We start from the raw sequence: 22,236 nt of genomic DNA, 5'->3' as shown, positions 1-22,236 counted from the left end.
CCACTCCCCATTTCTCTTCTACATCATGTTGATAGCTCACTCTATGTATACCACATGTGACAGGCTTCTAACAGCTTGTCACAGTTGCAGCTAGCCTATTGCTGCCAAATAAATTTGGCCATATCAGACCCCTAAACTCAACGAGCTTAGAAGTAAAACAAGTCCCTGGATGGGGCAGGGATGGGTTGGATTCAAATCCAAGCAGAGACCTCAGCTAATCATGTTTAATCCAGAAAGCAGACATATCCAAAGACCTGGGTGATGCTAAAACCTTGAGCAATCAGTTGTCTAGACCCAGGAGTTTTGAACGCACTATATAAGAAGGTTCTGAACAATAAAACATGCTGTTTCTTGAGGACTCTTGGGAATTTGTGTCATTTCTGTCTCCAACCAATGACCCCTAATGCAATAACAGCCCTCATTTAGATTACAGCACAGTTCTGCCTTCTGACCCTAACTACCAAGAACATCAAAAACCAGAAGAGATGCTCTTAGATTTCACTTCTGTTTCCCAGTCTCATCATAGCTTAGTGAGGGAGAGAAATTCTGTCAAGCATTAGCTCTGATAGTCCAGAAAATACTTCATAGACCCACAAGGATGCTGACTCTCACAGAAGAAAAAGGACTGGAACACAATAGAAGTCAATATGGACAGAAAGCCTTTTCAGGAGTCTGACAAGACCACAAAGTCCCTATTTGTCTGCACGAACAGATTTTTGTAAGAGTTTATGAATACAGCCAAATCAGAGACAAAATCTCATGTCCTAATAAAGACCTTGAGACTCCAAATCACTCACTTCACCCTAAAGTGGTACAAAGATTATGCACAAGTGCAAAACATCCTGTCTTCCTCACACCATTTTCTCATAGTTGGTTCACTTGGATTGACATGTTATGAAACAGACAGTCAGTGTAGGAAATTTTAGGATCCTCTGTAAAAGCCCAGCAAGAAACACAGAAGGCAAAATGGGACAGTGATATGACAGGAAGAAGTTTCTAGGAAATAGTGCTACTAAACTCCCCAGTCATGGTGGTAGCAGAACCCTGAAGAAGACCCCCAATGCTCTGCATCAACACTACATTGTGTTGCCAAATATAATCTGTGTTAACCACTTCTTTCTCCCCTGAAGCATTAATTCAGTTATCAGTAATTCAAGTTGATTTAGATTTAGCAAAACTGTATTTAACAAATAGAATACACCAAAGCAGTAACTAAGCATTAACCCCTCTCAACAAACAACACACACATTCCAGCAGTTCCTTTTAGACCTTCCAAATTATATAATACAATATAATACAATATTATATAATAATTCCCGCTCTCAGTTTCCATGCCAGTGATCCATAAGCAAACCCTCCTCACTGAGGAGGAACAGGAAAGTAGCTCAGTTCACATGAGGAATCTGAAAATCCAAATGCCAGTGCTGTAAAACACGAAGTAATTGAACACATAACAAAACAGAAAATCATCCAAGCATATGTAAGAAGACAAGGATTTCATCCTACTTAATTTCCTTCTTTTTTAGAAAAGAATGAAATTAAGTTTTCTCTTTGTCAAGACAACATAGCTTGAATCTTTATAACATGTATTTTTTACAACAACCACAGCAAATATACTTTTTGCCAAAAAAAATCAGAAAAATTTCCATTCTTCATCAAAGTCCAAAACTTTTTTAAAAAGGCTGCCACTATGACAAAGTAATGCATCCAAGTAATGCATTCCTTCTGCAACAACCTATTTTGTATACAGATGAACAAGATACATATAAAGTTTTCAGTAGGTAATATTCAGCAAATGACTTGAAATGCTCTTTCCAGAAGATAAGTACAATTTTCTGCTGGAACAGAAACCTTATCACTTCCTGATGCAATAGTCCCACAGCTCCTCATGGATGGAAGAAGTATGTAAATCTCTGCACATCTGGACACGCTAAATCGTTAATAGAAAAGAATCAAATTGTTTTTGGCTAACTTTGTGTCTTTTTTAAGCATGCAAAAAAGTCAAGTCTGGGAATAAACTGGCAATTTCACATGTCTCAGAGTAGGGCAGATAGAAATATCATTAATTGCTATGCTGGTTGCCCAGCACTACATCACTGCATAGCACTCCAGCTGTGACACAGTAGAACTCTGTCTAGAAAGACACGTTCTTCACAACTTCATATCTGGAGAGAAGACTGCCCATTGAGGAGTTTTCCTCCCTTCCCACTCAACTTGGAAAGCTGAAGGGCTGACATCAGCTGTAAAATTAGCCATCAGCTTCTGCGATTGCTTGGGAAGGGGGGGAGGAAATGGTGGCAGCTACAGCTGCTTGATGACAGTTCTTCTAGCAACGGGTTCCCTAATAACCAAATCCTAACAGCACAGGAGGTGGGCAGCTAATTTCCATACAAAACAGATAAGGTCCAAATCAGAAAAGTCACTGTGAGAGAAAAGATCTGAGGAAAAAGGGGGAAAAAGATTATATACTGGAGAGACAACATTTCTTGCTGCTTAAAAATACAACCTTTCACTTGTGATAAAAAGTTCAGTTTTAGGCATGACCAGATATTTCCTGCAAGTACAGCCATGCATTTGCAGCGTGTTGGGAAGTGAACTTATCCAGGCATTGTCTTCAGCCAGACTAAGGTGTGCAGCCACTCTTTAAAAGCCTGCTTTCAAACCAAGGAATGAACAAAGCAAAGATAGTGACTCTAGGCTTGATTTCTTTTGTTTTTCTCCTGATTTCTTCCAAGTCATAAAAAAACATAAGGCAGCCTGAAAAACATAAGGACTGTTATGACCAAGCTTGTGTATAGCGCATCCTCTCAAAGACTAGGAAAGGTATGGGGCTTTATTGGATACAAAGTACCAAGAAAGTAATTGAGTTATTACTTGATTATCCCCCTTATTAATAAAACCTTCCTGTTTGATATCTCCTTCACATAAAGAGCTCATCTTCCTTTTCAAGGCAGCCCAGCCAGACCCACTGTCTCCATCCTCAGGCAGAAAACTTTTACTGTGCCTCTACAGCACAGCCCTGCGTGCAGGTGGGGAAGGGGGAGAACATCATCAGTCGTACAAGGAACAAGAACCTAACTCCATTGAGTATCTGTGCTGCATCATGCTGCAGGGAAAATTAAAAAAAAAAAAAAAATCAAGATAGAAAAATGGAGAGTACTCTCTGCTAATTTTCACACCAACATGAAATAAACTTTAACAAATGGAGAACAGCCATTATGGGATTCTGGGTCACAAGCCTCCTATCCCTGGCAGGAAAAGAAGGGAAACAGTGCCCCAGTCCAGTTCCCAACAGTGCTCTGCATGCAGATTTGGGATTTTCTTCTTTTCCGTATGCCATTAGGCCCTCCCCATTGATGACAACAATTTCTCACCTTGATTCTTCACACACACTAAGTTTATTTTCCCACCGCAAAGAAAAGTGACAAAAGTTTCCGTGCCCATCTCAAACTTAAGAGTTTGTCCATAAGAGTTTCCAGTGAAGGAGGAAAGAGCATGGACCTGACTGACTCCACTTCAAACTCCACTCTCAAGAGGTCTGGACACCCAACAAGGTCCTCTCACAGCTGTCCTGAACAGCAGCTCTTCTTGAAAGTGGTTAAGGAAGTGACACAAAGCACCTTCTGTCTATACAAAGACTCATCGCTTACTAAAACACTCACTACAAAGCTCAGCCATCAGCATTCACTCTTTGTCATGAGGAATTCACAAGAAATGGCTTAAAAGTGGAATACTAAATACTGCCAGGTACAGCTGGGGTACTGAGAATGATGATCAAATCATGGTAACAAAGCAACCATGGAATCAAGTAATAATTTAATGACACCAGCCCAGAACTGCTGATGCAGAGCAGCAATGTTTACCTTAAGGCAGTTTGTCATGTTTCACCTTTAACCACTACTTCAGGAATATCAAGTTTATCCACAGTATACTGCAAACATTTAGAGCAATTCACTTATTTAAACCCGTAAACAAGCTTTCTTGAAAAATACTATTTTTGTTCATGAACAACACACAGTTTTACTATTGCATGCTTCCACTGAAAGGGGCCATCCTACCTTTATCCTCCATTCCCACTGCCAGCTACACATTCCTGCTGTTTTCCCAGCAGTCAGTACACCTGTGCAGCTAACCAAGGTCACCTACAGCTGAACACCAAACAGAAAGCCCTGAAAGGTTTTCAGCTGGAGCACATTTTAGGAGTCCTCATCTTTTCCTAGCTCTGAGTTTACTAGCTATCTTCAGCACTGAACACATAATCTTCCATTTCCTGCCTGTGGTGCTTTCACATTGATTGACATTTGGGGAAGAAGAAAAAAAAACACCCACAGAAGTGATTTCTTTAAGAGAAGCTGTTGGGAGTTTCCTCTGTGCCTAGGACAGGCCAATATCTGGCTAGTTCTGAGAACTGACAACATTTTGCACCATTTAGAAATTAGATGTGCCTCTGTGAATTCCACATTTTAAAAACCACAAGGCCAGGAACTCTTTCTCTTTGCTTCTGGCCTCAGAAGGTAGCTGAGCTCTGGTGGGGCCGGCCCTGTTACCCCGCAGCCTGTGCAGGCCTGGGGGAGGCCGGGCCGGACCCCAGCGGCTCCCGGGAGGGGATGGAGGCTGTGGGGATGGAGGCTGTGGGACCCTGGCCCCAAGCTGGGCTGGACCATGGCTGCTGACATCTCACCAACACTAAACCCTGCCCCGGCCTGCACTGACGGCTCCAGGCCGAGCCAGGACCATCCACCTCTCCCAGCGGCTCCCGGGTTGAGAGAGGCACCCAGAGCAGCCTGAAATCCAACACCGTGACTGCTGTGGCACTGGGTGAGATATTGACCTTTCACTACACAGATGAGACCTGCAGTCCTTGTTCGTCTCTCCAGGGAGAGAAAAGGAAGTGACAACACATAAAACGACAACATGAAAACACCAAGGTCAGCAAAGAAGAGCCAAGCTTCAGATGGAAAGAGAATGAGGAGATGCCCTAATGGGGCTGAAATATTCTTTTGGTAGTACCATGGAGATGGACAATTATATACTGAAATATCTCCTTTAAGTCATGAGAGAGTATGGGGAGATGAAGTATTCAAACTGTACATCTGAGCAGAGGTACCATTGATGAAGCCAAGCAGATGTTGGAGTAGCTGTGATCCCATGGGAAGCTTGAACAGAGAGAGAGAGAAATGGGAGCTGATGAAGACCCTTTGCCCCCAAGGAAAGAAGAAGAAAACCTCTGTTCTCAGAAGTGATCACAGAGACAGATGAAGAGATCCTTTGCCTTTGAACAACTCATCCTTAAAATAACACTCTATGAGTTCATGGCCCATGGCCACAGCCCTAGGAGGGCTGTAAAAATGGGAGAAATTTCACAATGCAGAACTTTTTGCCCAGGTGGCTGCTATTCATGGAAATGAAAAGCCATGAGAAAAAGCTGTTTCTTGTGTAAAAGTCTCCATGGCATGACAAGAGAAAACTGCTCTCCCTACAAGAACTGATGAAAGACTATTGTATAGTTGGTACTGCTTTAACATCCCTGGTTTTGCCTCTGCGTGGTCAGTTGGGAAAGGAAAAAGTTGGGCAGAGGGAGGAAAGGTGTTCTGGAAATTTTATTCCAATGCTTCTTATTCTTGTAGTCCTGTTAATAAAGCTTCTTTATACCTTTTAAGTTTTAAGCCTGTTTTGCCTTTCTCCTAATCCATACCTCACAGCAAGAAATGAGTAAGTGCGCTGGTGGTTTAGCCAACACTAAAACCCACCACATTTGGTGCGTTGGCTGGGAAACTCAAATTGGCAAATCTAAACCACTACACTAGACAGAGATGATGCAAAACCACCTCTCATGAGCTGAGGATTTAATTTAGTTGGGCTTGTGACAGCAGCAATGCTGACAGACCATTGAAACAACCAAAACTAGAGGTAGGAGAACCAGAAACCTCTACCTTTAGAACTTCTCCTCAGTCTCTAGTTCCCCCCCACCTCCTCAACATTTCCACTGAATTAGTCAGCCTTTTACCTCATAACTAACAAACTAAGTGTGACTAAATGTATTAACAAGATAGCAGTGTTAGGAGTGTTAGTTCTGTAAGGCTGGTCTCCTTACTAATTAAGCCATTACTCCTATAAAACCTCTTAAAAACCAACTAAGAACTTCCAGCTAAATCCAGATCAAGTTCTTCACTACCTAAACTGTTCAAAGGTGCACCTATACTGCATGCATACTACATACATGCATATATATGCATGCATACTACAGTATCTGATATAATTTTGAAATACCTATCAATTACAATTGCATTATCAATTACACATATGCATTTTCCAAATGTCAACAAGCTCAGGTAGAGGTCAGGAAGAAAGAAGTGTATCAGTACCACACCACGTCTGCTAGCCATGTTTCAACAGCAGTCCCAGAGAGGTTGTAACTGGAGCTGAACACTGACTTGTTTGCTTTATAGATGCCAGGAGCCACATGCAGAAAATTGCTCATTTCTGAAACAAATTACTCTCAGTTCAGTTTCTCCAGAGGTCAAGATAATTATGTCCTGGTGTATTATTGCATGCACTGGCACTACCTGGTAGAGGCAGCGTGCCAGCCCTCAGCGGCTTTAAAACGAGGCTCAATGATAACCGTACGAGGGAACAACAGCTTTTACAGTTCACTCCATGAAGGGTGTTTCTCCAGGCTGTCTGAAGAGTGACTACAGCCACCTAAGCTGTTCCAGCTGTTCTGTACACAGTCACTCCATGTCCTCCCATCCCCACCACACACACCAGACCCAAATGGAAGAAACAGAAAGCCCTGCAAGGGGAACTGTCTTCCATCATCTGCTCTGCTAAAAGCACAAGACATCCTTATGTACATCCAACAAGAACAGGGGAAAGACTTTAGTAGTACACACAGTTTCCCTCAACTGGGGTCTGAAACAGAAGCCTACCAGCTTTTCTTCACAGTTTTGCCATACCTGGTATTTCCTCAAAGAGAGCAATGCTGCAGCTACACCTCCTACACTGTCCTGCCCACCCAGCAGCAAGGGCAGAGCAGTAAAACAGATCCATGTTTCTTCCAAGACTGACAACATCAGATAAAGTGGGGCTGTCACTATCACAGGCAAGCCAGTTTCTTCCTGCTTTTCCCCCAAACACAGGGCCGCACTTGAAAAATTAAAAGTAATGAACATTTTCAACATATGGATTTTTATGACCAAAAGCCTCAAAAGGAAAAAGAGTCAAAAGGTCTCTATTCAAAAATTAATCCTGGAATTAACGTGATTCATTTGAAAACTCACCAAGTGTTGTCTTATAAGTGTTATTATACACGAACACCTGTAAGGAACCAGCTGTTAATAGTACCAATGAAACTGCCACACAAAAACAAAGAAGTGCTACTTGTGGCCCTGTGATTAAATCTGTGTCAGCAGTTTGGTTTTCATGACTTTAACACCCAGCTGTAAAAACGGCCTTCAGCAGAGGCAAGCTTATTTCACTGCTATCCACAGGAGTGTAGTTTCTGCTTTCACTGGGTGAAATGCAAGAGTCATCTATGTTTTAATACATGATCTTCAAATAGTGAGATCCAGAATCTGCAAATTGTTTTGGGAACTAATCAGTGCCAAACAGGACTACACCTTGGAAGACAGTTTGATAAATACTGCAAGACAGAAACTTGGTAGAGCACAAGAAACAGAGAAATAAGAATGTGTGATGTTCTGTTTTGGCATACATTCTTCAAGAATTAAAGGTATTCCAAAGAAATTGCCTGCTAATGCACATTTCATAGCTATAGATCTTCGTAACTTGGCCACCTTTTGCTTAAACACAGAACAGCATTAATAGATTTATGTTTCAAAAGGCACCATTTGAGAGTCTTCAAGCAAGAAATCCATTACCAAATAAGCAATGATTAGCCCTGTGCATGCACAAAATTAAAAGCCCCACTTCGGCTAACACAAGACTCATATCTGACCCAAACAAGCAGGAAAAACACAGTACTTCAAACACATGTTAGGGGATGTATTACTCAAGGTCCTGCAATAAAATAGCATCTTCTTTTCAGCAAAAAACAGAGTCAAACGCCAAACAGAATGAGATCACAACCCAAAAGAACTTCTTCACAATGTGCTTAGATTCTTCAGGCACTGCCAGCACCCTGAATCTTATTCTATTTTGATATTAAGTTAAAATTACAAGAAACATTACAGATTAGCTTAGAAGGCTAACACCCTTGACTGCCTCATTTTGGAAAAGCAGTAATGTGTCTTAGTTGCAATAGTAAGATAATTTAAGTAAACACTGAATTTTAACAGTCTGATTCCCACACACACTCATATACAAACTATGAGCTATGTTTCCTCCACAACCAAAATGACAAAGGCAATACAGTCCTGCTGTGAAGATAGAAACAAAGTTTTTCATCCTGGCCTTTCTTACATTTTTTTTCTCTTTATCCCACATTAAAACAAAGCCTCCTTATTGAGACAATCAGAAGAACATGTGGAACTAGAAACACTTAAAAGCAATACATCTGACAAATTCTGTTGATTTATAAACACTCCATCTTTCCCTCAGTCCCAAACATATGAGAGAGAAAGCTGCACACACACCCACAAAGTTAAATAATTAGCAAATTCCACTCTCATAGCATCAAATTATTTCTTAGTGAAAGCAATTAGGAAAAAAAAAATCTTCCAAACCACCAGCACTGAAATGTCAAGAACTGATCTGGATGAAACTGGGGACATTTCACTCAGCTTATTGCATGGCTCACAAGATCACACACCCTCACTAGGAATGTGAGCTTTTAACTTCCCTCAAAAGAATCGCTCTTAATTGGTTTTTGAACAGTGTCAATTTTCTTTGTTTCAATTTTTTTACCATCCAGCACTATGAATGGGCCTTATCCTGCCCTTCAGAGCAGAGAGACAATACAGCAGCTGCCAACATTTGTAAGAAAATACAGGGAGGTTTTACAAGGGGAAGTTGGACAATCACCTATACACCAAAATACCACAGTCTCCATGAACCGATAACCAACTCTCCAAAATTTTTAGAAGCAAAACCACTCCATTTCTGCCTGGAAACTTAGCTTAACATCTAAGTCACGCTACTCACGTGAAAGCAACATAAGGCATTACTGAGGCCAGGCAAACTGAAAAATGAAACACACTGGTCAGTCCCTCAAAACAGAAAGAGGATCAGAAACACAGAGGCTGTGCAGATGACGCTCAGGAGGCAAGCAGGGACTTGGGAGCACTGTACCTCTTCAGATCAACTCTAAAGCAGCAAGTTTACAGTACCTGTAGAAGTACCCAGTCCCCATATCCTTAGTTGGGTATAAACATATTTACTGCACAATATGCTTTTTTTTACTACAAGAAACAATTCTAGTAACCAAATTATATCACCTTTGTTTATCCTGTAAAGTGCTTTGATAAAATAAATGCTTCCTCATTGCAAGATGAGGTGCTACTCAGGACAATAAAAGTGTAAGTCACATCAGATAGCCACCCTAAGCACTTTCACACTCAGCAGAGCAGATAGGGAAGCTAGGTGCTGTGAACTGAAGTGGCTATAAGCCGAAGTAGGCACCTGCACTTGCTTAAACAAGCCTGGGCTCTCACTCACTGAAACAGCTGCCTAGACAATGTTCTCAGGTGTTGAAATGGTCAAGCAAGAAGCGTCCCAGCTGAGATGACAGAATCCATCACAAGCAACACCTGCTTGTATAAGGGAAATGAATTAGATTCAACTAATTAGTGGAAGTCTACTGTCACATTTTGAAGTCACACAAAGTAATTCTGAGAAACCCAGCCTACACAACCAGTGTCAAGAGTAAACTGTATGATCACCTCTGCAAGTACTTGTTACACAGCTTCTCCATCAGTTAATGTATTACAAATGCATGTGCACACTCTTATTTTCTACTTTACACACCTTCAATGTCTTCTAAAAATAACTTAAACTGCCATTGTACAGTTCTCTCAGTTTATCAAAATCAAAACCATGGCATCATTAGGGAATTTCTGTAGTCTTGAATTTGCTTTCAATTTGCCATGTCTGTGTTGCACTTGTCTTTAACTGGTCAAGATATCAGACAGATGTGAGACCCTTGAATATAATGAAAACTTAGAGTTTGCATTGAAGTTGAATTGCACTCTAAAAGGAATTAGCAATCAGTATTTCCCCATTTGAGCTGCTCTTCAATTTGAGGAAAAATCTGATCTCTCCTAATGTTTAAACAAGTAAAGCTACAGGCAATGAAATTATTTGAAATTCTGTCAAGACTTCACAAATCAAAAATAGCAGCATAGTAATGCATTTCTACAAAGATGGGTTCTATAAAATTACTAAACAGTGATCCCGCATAAATAGTAGAGTATGAAAACACAAGGATGATACCAATGAAGATACAGTAAGTGCAATATTGGAGACACAGTCAGTCTTAAGATTCTTATTTTATTCTTGAGTAATGAAAATCTCTCAAATTAGTAAAAAGTCGTCACTTTAAAATGAAGAAAAAGGACTTAAACAGTTACACTATATATTCAACTATAAAGTGCTGCAATAAGAACACAGAAACATTTAATATATATCAGGTGACCACAAGAAATTAAACATATGAAGCAAATCCACGCAGTTACAACTCTTTCAGTCTCTGATCAGCTACAAGTATGACTGTTTTCCTAAAATGGACTTGCAAGGGCATAAAGCAAAGTTTAACCCTTAGTTTTTGTAACTTCCTTGCCTTCACATACCAGAGTAATTCTCCAACTTTATTTTGCACTCAAAAATAAAATTATATATTTTACTGAGCCTGCAGATCTACAACCACAGAGTTCCCACTGCTTTTCAAAGACCAGTGAGATTCTGGAACAGCTTCCAGTATGACTGCAAACACTGAGGGGAACAAAACCACTTTTTAGCAAAGAGGCTGTAAAGGTCTGCTCACACAGGCCAGGCTTGGGCTTCAGCAGAGCCATGCTTGACCAGTAACAGTCAAATCAGCACCACAGCAAAGCTGCTCAGCTGTACCTTTTTAAGCATTCCCATGGAGCAGAGAGGCCTCAAAGAGAAACTAAAAGATGGAAGAGTACAGTAATTTGCATGCAGGCTTGAAGAGTTCTGCATGCCTTTTGTACAGTTTATTTTGTAGTATTTTAATAGTATTTAACTTCAGAGGCAAACGGCATGCTAAATTTTGGCAGGATACACTGACAGACTATTACTGTGTAATCATGGAAAGAATTACACTGACATCAAAACCACAATTATTTAGTTGTATGAAATCCAGACAGTATAGCCAGAAATTTTAGCTTTCAAAACCAAACCTGCTCCACAGTAATGTTTATGCTCTTAGAGAGGATATCACTGCTAAAAAAAGCAAGGATAACAATAAGCAGCCAAAGATACAGTGTCTGTTTCTTATCCTTTCAACACAGAAATCTCAATTAAGAGGAAGTTATGGGTCATCAACAGTATCACTAATGAAGCCACCCTTTGCTAATGCATCTGAAGAGATTCCTCATGGACCAAGCAAATGCTAGCGGAAAAAAATATAAATAAAATAATCATGCTCCTGACAGGATGCCTGTAATTTGACAAATAGCAACCTAAATAGTCAGATATTGCTACCCAGTGCCAGAATAGCACCATCAGAAGTTTACAGTAAGACTTAGAGTAACAGACAGAAGGGACTGCAGATCAAACTAGAAATATAAAACTCAGGGAAAAAAAGGAAAAAAAAAATGAAGTATGTATAGAAGCATTCAAAGTATTTCCTTCTTGACTTTGGGTTTTGTTTTCTGCAAGACATATATAGCAATCTATAAGCCTTGGGAAAAGCTTATTTCCATTTATAAAGTGGTAAATGTCTTCAAGGTACTTCTGGCACAGGTTCAGACATCCTAGGATACACATAAAAGAACTGTCTACCGTTTTCTAAACTGCGGGTTGGGTGGTTTAAGCCTTCCTTTGCAGTATGGTGACACGCTATCTTAAACTGCCTCTGATTATACAGAAACAGTTACCATTTACCTGAGGCATAATCAAGTCTTTAATAGCTGTGCAGGTGACAGGTATGCAGCAGAAACAAGGCATCTTCTCATTACAGCAAAAGCACTGCACTAGACACTTAATATGGTATAATTTTTTCCTTCTGAATTAGAATTCACCACACAGGCTGTAGGAATTCTCCTTTGAGAAGAATTTCCAAGCAACAGTAAATTGGTCAAATGACAGCTGAAACAAAGCCCTGCAGAAACATTTCCTAAAATTTGACTGTCTTGCTACATTTAGTGGTTAGGCAGATTTTTCTATAACAAACATATTTTTTTCTATTATTTCAAAGGGGTTCCAGCCTGGCAAATGCAGCACATGCTGGTTTATCTGCTTGGATACCCCTTGCAAAAGGCCAAGATCTATGGCATTCCACGTCCAAGGCAAGCACATCTTTGCAGCTGACATACCTGTTGGACCAGTGTGCTTAGCAGAGAATCGTAATGAAGTAGCTGACAATATCACAAGTAACTTTGACTGCACAATGCAAATGTACAGTTATTCATCAAAATAGAGTTGTCTCAGGATACACAGTATATAATATCCTTCAATGGCACTTATCCCTGAACTAACTGCAACCATATCAAAGTCAATGGATGTGTTTTTAGACTTAATTAGCTTACTGTCAGATGACAGTTACAAGAAAAAATTCATGTTTCCCATTAATAAAAAAAACCCAAAAAAACAAAGAATGTGACTTTAACAAGAAATACTCCTGAAGAAGGAAGCCTGCCTAGGGTATATTGATTTGTGTGTATTTGTGACTAAATTAAAATTGTTACAACATTCAAGTGGCATATGAGGAAGTTCAGTTGCTTAACACATGTGAAAAGCACAGGTGACAAAAGATAAGCCAGTTCAGATCAATTTGTTTGGCAGCCTTTACAAAAGCTTCATTGTGGATTTAGGTTGTAAAGCCTGTGAACACCCTCAAAAGGCACAAGCCATAAGGATTTTCCAGTAATATGAACAGGAAACTGGAGAGAATTCCACTCTCACCTCACCTTCTATAGTTTTACTTAAATTAAAGTTTTGGATTTATATCTGCAACCCCCAGATCACATACATATGACCCAAAAGAATTCCTTAGCAGAGGTTCTGAAAAAACAATCAGTGGATTCATATGAAAGAGGCAAAAGGTGACAAAAATATTAAAGAGAAAGAAAATCTTTTTATTTTGCTCACTTGGCTAAAAAGCAACCAAAGAAGCAAGAAGAGATTTAGAGCAAGAGAGAACATACACCTGTGAAACAGGAAGCTGGACATCAACCACGCTGCCGCCTTGCTCTTGTGCCGTCATCCACCCAGTTCTTCAAGGAAGTCGTGCTTTCCAAAATAAGCCTCAGTTGTGCTGTGACAGTGTAGGAGAAACTGAGATGACAAGCTTGTAAGAAGTCACTTAATCAGGACTCTACTCCAGACCCAGAAGCCTGAAGAAGTTGGGATAAGGTTGCTAGGAATTGCCAAAAGAAAGAAAGTACTTCCTGCATCCCAGACTGAATGAAAGCAAAGGTAAGTGCAACGAAATCCAGCCTTGGTAGTCCTCAAATACAAGGTGTGAGCAACAGGAAGCACCACTAGGATGAACACCAGTATCACAACTGCACTGAAAAGCCTTTTATTCAACCTTTTATTTATTACTTATAGGGATCACAGCGGTAGTTTTTGATGTGTTTCTCACATAGGCCATCAGCAGGTTCAAGTACTCCATTTTTCCTTGCCCTTCTGCATAGCTATCTATTTTCTAAGAAATCGACTCCCTTGTGCAGAAAGATGAACAGACAAAAGGACCTGAAAGAGATAATCAGAGGGGGGAAAAAAAGACCAAAATTTAGTGGTAGAAGATCAAATCACAGGGAAAATATTTTTACAAGAGTTCTATATTCAGATTGGATTGGCAGCAGGTACACAGAGAAGAGGAGGCTTCAGCTCTTTAAAACTTTAGGGAATAAAGAAATACACGTTCTGTCTATGCCAGCAGTCCTCAGTCTTAATTAAATTTAAAAATCCCAAAACAATTAAAGATTAAACAAGCTGCGTGCTGCTGGCAATGGGATATTCTGCTCTCCTGTACTGTCAGTCCAGGCAGTAGTGGCAAATAGCCCTCTAACTACAGCATCAGAAAATGTCATGAGAAATATTGCCTGGAGGAAGCCATCTTCCCAAACCCTATTTGGTTACCACGTGTAGATTTGTTTCCTAACTCAGCACCATTAACATGAACTTCATCACATTCTTTTTCCAGGAATATTTTCAGTATTTTATGTGTTCACAACAGGTACACACAACAGTATACATGTTATGATTCATTCACTGTTCTCAATGTTTTTTGATCCACATCCTGCAAACATCATGTTCAAACACAAGGAATCAAGACTGCCTGCACTGGTCCTCGAACTGAAAGCCTGCTGAGTTCTGCTACCAGAACTTTCCTCTCCAGTATACAACTAAAGAACAGACTTCACTGGCAGTGACAAACACTAAGCAAAGCTGCACAAAGGTGGGAAAAAAAAGGGAACATAATACATCAAGGCACATGTGAACTAAACCTGTATCAGCAATACTTTTTATTGTGAATATCTTCTAGGTAACTTATGTTACTAACTGCATTATTCTGAAAGGCAATGGAATACAGATGGGCTCCCCCAGGCAGGCACAGAGAGCAACCAAAGTCCAGATCTCCCAGGTCTAGAAGACAACAAAAGCCCTGTCAATCTGCACATACTGGTGTAGAACATAAAGCCACATGGAAGAGTAAATTGAATACACAATTCAATCATTCATTTACAGACGGTTATTAATGCAGAAGTTGAATTTGTCAACCTAATAGCCCTCCTCTTTCCAAAAGGGAGTGAAGGCAGTCAAAATTCAGGCATCTTTGTATAAATAGGATCTCTGTTTTCAGAAAATATTCTAGTGCCCCATTTTAGTATTTGTTATACTGTTTTATACTGAGTAAAATACCTTTTTCTCAAGAGTTTTGGATGACAATCAATAGCAGCACTTCTTATTTATATCCTGTAAAGGAAAAATACCAGAGCATATTTCATACCAGAGCCACTATTCATTTACTGCAAATTATTTTCAACAAGCCTGTTATGCTATCTTGTCATAAACTGCAGCTATTCCACTTCCAAGCCTATGACATGGTTATGATATCATACAACCTTATATTGAAAGGGACTTCTGTGTAGTTCAAGATCCTTGCTGAAGACAGGGTCAACTACTGCAGGTTGCTTAGGGCCGTGTCCAGTTTGACTTGGGTACCTCCAGTGACAGACACTCAACTTCTATAGGCAGTTTCTTCCAGTGCTCAACAGCCTCATCGTTTAAAACAAAACAATCCAATAAAAACCACCCCAAAATAAGTTTACCCTCACAAGTTTAAAAGTAGATTCTTGCATTTAAGTTTGTGGCCAAATTCAGTGCTCCTACATCTCTGCATCCCCAAACTATGATAAGGATGTTCAAATGCACATGAAATCCTCGTTCAAGACAACTCTCGCTACTTAGAGACAGAAACTGAAATAGAGTACTTGGCTCCCAAGAGCCAACCAAGACAATATTTGTTTAAATGAGCAGGCAGCAATACTAATATTTAGCTTTACTCAGAAACCAAGACTATTTGTTTTAATGAGAAGACAGCAATGCTAATATTTACCTTTAGCCAGTTTCAGCAAAGATTATCCTCCTATTTCAATGCAAGAAACCAATCTCTTCAATTTTATCCTTCTTCTGGCAAACCAACATCCTGTCTCTGGTACAACAGGATATAATGTTTCTCTACATCTGTTTTTCAGGTATATACACATTCTCCAGTGACACAGATTCCCACCTCACCATTTGATCACAATACTGAAAGAAGCTTTCAAAAACATTGTTTAACTGTTTCCTCTACAACTCTTCTCCAAGTAACATTTATTTTATTTTAGCCACAGCGTATCAAAGAGTTTAATAGTATATGACTTGAAACCAGCTATTCATTTCAGGTTTTTTTTTTTAATACTAAGTAATGACTCATGTTCTGTTATTACTGTACTTTGCCCCACTGAGTCTGTCTTGCTCAGTTTCATCTCAACAGCCAAATTTAAAAGAAAAACAACCAAACCAAACAACTCGACTTCAGTTTACAACAGCAAATCTTGATTTCTCAGTATCTTTTTTCCCCCCTCTCTTGATACAGTTAACCTTTCTCAAACTATGAACTGTAACTGTGGCATGAAACTTGCAGCGCACATGTATAGGGGTTTGGTGTGTCAGAGGAATAGCAAAGGCTGTAAGCAACTGAACTTCTGATACAAAAGACAAAGGCAGACCCCACACTTTAGGCTCTCTCCAGGCTTGGTTGAAAGTTCTGAGGCTGCTGTCTTAAGTTTTGCTAAGAACTTTGTATTTGACAGAGTATTTGTATTTGACTAAGTATTTGACAGAACTTCAGGCAAAGGAGCAGAGGCTGGGGCTAGTATTGCTGCTGTAAGAACTTTCACAAGGCAGAGACTCAAGTGCTCCCTTCATCTACAGTTAGCAGTAGCCTCAGGACATATACTGACACTGAGCTCTAATGCATTGCTTCACACAAAACTGAGCTTTGAAGTGCCTGCTGACTATCTTACTGTCTCTCCTAAAAAAAGCACCAGATGCAAATAAATATTATTTGCTGCTCATAATCCAAGGGACAAGTGGGAAAAGTAGAAACATCAACATAGTTAGGCTCAGACAGATTATTTCTTGGTAATTCTCCGAGAAGTCAAATATCTAAATACTTCTACGAGTATCAGTATAAGAAAAAATCTGACTGACTGCAGTGCAATCAGAAATTCTGGACAGAAATTTAAATGGAATTTTAACAGATACTTAGCCACAAGGTCTAGAAAACAATGCTTTTAAAATGTACTCCTTTAGCAGCTTCCTGATATAAGCAACAAACCATGTTTGCATACCTACAATTATGTTAATACTACTGGTATTTAATTCAAAACTACCATTTTTACAGAGTAACTCTTCGAATTACCAAGGTTTGAAAAGTCCAGCATGTTTATTTTGCATTGTGAAAATACTCTTAAATTAAGAGTCATATTCAAGCTGTTTGAGATTCTTTTAAAAAGCATCTTCATTTAAACACATGCAACAGGACTATTTAATTTAAAATACTTCTCTTTAAATGAAAAAAAAAGTGCTATGCATTAGTCACAAGTAGTCTGCCAGCAGACCAATACCTATGTGACATTTCAGAAATGTTTCATTCATCTAACCACAGCAACTGCTTCACTCAAAGTCATTTTAGCAAAACACTGAAATGTGGTTCATCCCACTGCTATGGTGTTAGAAAGATAAGAGAAATCTCAATATTGCAAAAGGAGTTTATAACATCACTGCCTACACGCTTAGTGTCTTATCTGCAATGCAAGTGGTAGAATGATACTGATTTCACCATAACTCCAAATGCAGAATTTTTAGAGGTTGATACATCTGCTTTGATTTAACAGAAACTAAGGTTTGGCCCTTGGAGCCAGAATACCACTTAAGTCCTGATTATACCATCATGAAATTTGCTCTCCTTTGTGGCTTCACCATGCATACAGCAAACTCCTCCTGTTATTTGGCCAAAGGTCAAACTTACCTTCCTATCAGTAACACATTCACCCTTGCAGATACCTGTCCTCTAAATGTCTTCTATCTAGAGGAAAAGCAAGTCAGAACTGACTTCATTTACTGGTGCAGTTAAGCTGGCAAATGGCATGTGCCTCCAGTCTCTCACTAAACAGAAGAACTTGTGCAGACAGCCCATCTTTCTCTGGCAAGCTGTAAAGTCTCATGAACCCCATTAAAAATCCCTTAATCAGAAGTTTCAGTTGTGCCATATCTCTATGCTATGCTTCAGTTAAAAGCTTCATCGTCAGTCAATTGCTCTGTTATCAAAGTATAACTATCTGAGCTCAACTCTTTCTCCATCCTAGAAAGAAAACCCCAACTTTTGTCAGTGGAAAAGATGAACATTCCACATGTTCATGGTTACACAGAAATTCTGGAAAGTAATGAGTTGTCTGATTTCAACACTATGATTAAGTACACTTGCTGTGGCATCATCTCAACTCAGGAAGGGCTGCTACAGTTCAAGCAGCACCCCACTTGGCCCAAGAGTACTCTAACAACAAAAGGCCTACCCCATAATTGTCCAAAACTGTTGTGGTCCACATCCAGCTCAATAATTATCTGTGCCAGGCCCTACAGGGCATTACTTCAGCAAGCACTCTCAGAGGACAGTAGCCACACACAAACAAAAGTAGGTTCCTTATAGAATACAACTGTGCCAGCTCACTTTTTGATGTAGCAGAAAGGCACAGTTTAAGCAAGGGGAGTTTACCACCCAATTCTGTTCTACACAAGCTTCAGTCTGAAGAGATTCAAGCCTTTAATCTCGCACCTTGAAAGAGCACCAGTTAAAGGAAGAATGTGAAACAGACCAATACTCTTTAGACCAGTGGTTAAAATAATTGCCTGGGAAAGACAAAACTTGAGCTCTAGATTCCACTTCAGCATATTTGTACATTTTACACATGGTAACTAAGTTTAAAAACACCTTGCACTGCTTCTTCAGGGTCAGGGAGATGCAAGTCTGCCATTCCCACATGGTAAACAAAATCCAAGTCTCCTATTTCTTGGTAAGGCCTCTTCAAAGAAGGGTAAGGAACAAGTAGTATAGTGACTTCCTTTAAAATTCATCTAAAAACATAGATGGACCAGGAATCCTGGTGGCAGATATCAAAATTATGGAGAACTTCACAGCCCCAAGAGAGGCCTTCCCTAGCTCTGGTTCTCCACGTGTTCTAATGATAAGTAATATGACTGTCAAAAGTTAAGCTAAGAAGGAAGAACTACTTTGAAAACAGACAAAGTAATATAGAGAACACAGTACTGGAAGAATCATGGTGTTGTAGCTACAGGCCTCTAACTTACTATCTTTGATGAAGAAAAACGTACTTCTGCCAACAACCTGGATGACTTTTCACACAGCACCAAAGGAGTCCTTGGGAAAGCTCTGACTGTGCTCTTGCTAGAAACAAACATCAAGCAAAAGTGTTAGTACAAAGAGATTAGTTTTTCCTCTTTTCAGACATAGCTACATGTCCTTGTCTGACACCCACTTGAAGGGTTCTCCTCAGCCTGCTATGGCAGACAACTGCTAATCCATGGGAAGAGCATGGACCAGAAAGTGTGGCAGGAACACACAAGACCAGCCATAATGAGATGAAACACAAGCAGCAGGTGAATGTTCAAAGCACAGTCCAGGCTCTCTCAGATAGCAGATGAAAAGCTAGTCTCTGGATTTACTCCCTCACAAAGAACCCACTGGTTCTTCCACTATAAAATAAAAAGAGAGACAGCATTGACAGTCCCAGAGTAAAAGAGCAACATGTTTGTTGTGACATGTACTTTTTAACAGTGCTCATGGACTTCTCAACAATCCACACCAGCACCTTGCAGTGGATCTACAAACATACCAGGACAAGTCACAGTTGAAGGGGAAGAAGTTCTTCCATGTATGAAGCCACCACTGACTAAATGCAAGCCATAAAGAAAAAATGCTGTTCCACTGGGATTTCAAAATGAGCCTTAATGGCTACTATACATTACTTACTTAACAAATTATACCAATCACAGGAGATACACCCTCCAAGCAGAGCTCCTTCAGTACAAGCATGTTCCTGGAGATAAGCAATGTGAAAGGAGAGCAAATTTTTCCAGGTAGTGGGAGGTATCTACATTGCAAATAAGATGTTCTTCCATTATGAGTAAGCATGTCCAGGACAACTTTTCATTTAGCACCCACTTGCCAGCAAAGACAGACCAACGCAGATCTCTGTTTGCACAAACAGTCCAACCAACTATCCCAGCTGCCTACTGGAAGGTTAGCAGCACAAGCCACAAACTGCACACATCAACCCTCCTGCACACCTCACCAGGTTAAAACTCACCACCATCATAACTTTTTTCATCATGCAGAAGTTGCTCCAAGGGAAACTCTGATTTCTTTCTCTTTCCATGCCATCTTTCTCCTGCACCTTCTGCTCAAAGCAGCAGGACTCTGAGAGCATCATTATCCCTATGAGTAATATAGCCAAAAAAATTGGAGACTGCACTGAACGTACACGAATACAAAACGAGCGGCCTGGGAAAACACTTTTGTCATCCATTCAGGTTTCAGTATAAAGCAGTTACTGACTGTAAATGCATGGCTGCCCAGTGTGTCACAGTGACAAGCGACAAACACCCCTTCTGAGTGACAAGCCTGCTCAGGTCACAACCAACTCTGGCTGCCTCACACCTGCACTGGTACGTTCCCCACTGCATGCCATCAGGATGAAGAGTCCCAACACCGGCTCCTTGTACTGTTTCTCCTAGGTGCGGCTCCTTTCTCAGCGATGCTCACTTCAACACCTCATCTGCGTACAGGTTTAGCTGATTTCTCAAGAATTCCTGGTACAGGCTACTACAAGACAGTCCAGACACGAGACATAAAAGCACTGCACCCCATCTCGTTCACACCATCTGAAGAACATTACAGACCCCCGGGGCAGACAAGCCCTGCCCACGATGTGGTCTGTCCGCCTCTGAGCCAGCCGGGGGCTGTCAGAGGGAGCTCCAGCCCGGCGCGGAACTGGCGGCACCAACGGTGAAGGGAAGCGGGCACCGGGCTGGGAACGCACCCGCGGGGATGTGTCCCGGGGCCCGGCAGCGAGGGCGCCGGGCAGACCCACGCCGAGCCCTCCGCCGCCCCTCTCCCACGCCCGGCCCCAGTCACGGCTGCCCGCGGGCACCTCGGGGCGAGTCTTTCCCGTCCCCTCTCCCTCTCCCTCCGCCGCCGGCAGGGCACGTAAACGAGGGGAGCCCCCGCCGATACCTGCCCGGTGATGCCGGTGATCAGAGCCACCTTCCTGCCGTTCATCTCCTCGCCGTCGTCTCCCGGTGCGGCGGCGGCGGCGCAGCCACACGCCTCCTCCGCCGCGGGCTGTGCCATCCTTCCGACGGCGGGCGCGTCCCAGGTGCAGAGGTATCCCGGGGCGGAGGCGCGGCCGCCGGGGCGAGGCTCCCGGCGCTGGGGGCGGGCACGGAGGGGAGGATGCCTGCCGGCACCCGGGGTTACCTGCCCTGCCCCGGCCGCCGCCGCCTCGGCATTTCCGCGCTCGCCGCCCGCCCGCGCTCCCGCCCCGCCCCGCCCCGCGGCGGCCGCAGGTGCAGCCCCCCGCAGGCGCGCTCCCGCCGCGCGGCCGGGGAGCGCGCCCCGCGCCCGGCTCCGCTCCCGCCGCGCGGCTCGGCCCCGCAGCCAATCGGGAGCCCCGGCGCTGCCCTAAGGGGGCAGGAGACGCGCCGGGGCCGACAGCTGGAGCGGTGATTGGCTGAGAGAGGGCGGGGCGGGGCGTGGCCGGAGGAGGAGGAGGAGGAGGAGGAGAATGGAGGAAGACTAGGAGGAGGAAGACGAGGAGGTAGGAGGAGGAGCGGGGCCGCCCGACTTCCTGACCGCGTGTCGGGCCGGGGGATGCGCCGGCGGAGCTACGTGAGGCGAGCGGGGCCGCGCGCACAGCGCCCCCCGCGGCGCGGAGGAGTCGCCGAGGTAGCGCCGCGAGGGCCGCACTGGAGGTCCCGAGCGTTCCCGCTCTGGAAACTCTTGGTTATAAACGGACCAAAAGCTTCTGGAAAAAGGGATTTACAGCAAGTTTTTCTTCTTCTGATGAGGCACTGGACTGGCATGGCTTTTACCGAGGTAGCAGGTCGCTGTATGTACAAGGAAAAAGGTGCCTGCCCGTGATTTGCTGTTATTCCGTGAAGGATTTCGCATCAGTTCCCTGATTGCGTGCTTGGATGATGGGGCCTCTGTGTATGCAGATGACCGTCGTAGTGTTAATTTTCCTATTATTATGCTGCACGATCAAAAAATTTTCAATGTCATTGAAAACCATAGTATATTTAAAACAAACAAAACAGAGTCTAGTAGCATACTGCCCTTCAAATGGAATTGTACTCTCAAATTGTGAACACTTTCTTGCATGCTGCTCCTCACTTTCTCGATTTAAATTCCCTTCTTGCAGCCTCACAGTCTGAGATGCCACGGAGAATTTGTGTTATGTCACAGTTACTTAGTTGCAGGATGTCATCCCAGTTGTACCATTTCTGCCTCCTGTTTCTGAAGCC

At 42.0% G+C, this 22,236-nt stretch overlaps 1 protein-coding gene across 1 annotated transcript in view; it reads right to left on the bottom strand.

Moving 5' to 3' along the window:
• GMDS (GDP-mannose 4,6-dehydratase) overlaps positions 1 to 21,201 on the bottom strand; it is a 409,498-nt gene extending 388,297 nt beyond the window's left edge. Inside the window, exon 1 of the mRNA XM_005526455.3 lies at positions 20,948 to 21,201. Within this exon, the coding sequence (XP_005526512.1) occupies positions 20,948 to 21,064 (117 nt within the window). The 5' untranslated portion in view covers positions 21,065 to 21,201. The remainder of the gene's footprint in view (positions 1 to 20,947) is intronic.
• Positions 21,202 to 22,236: the final 1,035 nt, after the last annotated feature.

This window comes from Pseudopodoces humilis, chromosome 1 (assembly GCF_049639895.1).
Source record: "Pseudopodoces humilis isolate 2021_Gansu_Grassland_sample_001 chromosome 1, ASM4963989v1, whole genome shotgun sequence".
In the NCBI taxonomy this organism is placed as follows: domain Eukaryota; kingdom Metazoa; phylum Chordata; class Aves; order Passeriformes; family Paridae; genus Pseudopodoces; species Pseudopodoces humilis.
The sequence above is the reverse complement of the archived record's forward strand: the minus strand, read 5'-3'. Positions and strand labels throughout refer to the sequence as shown.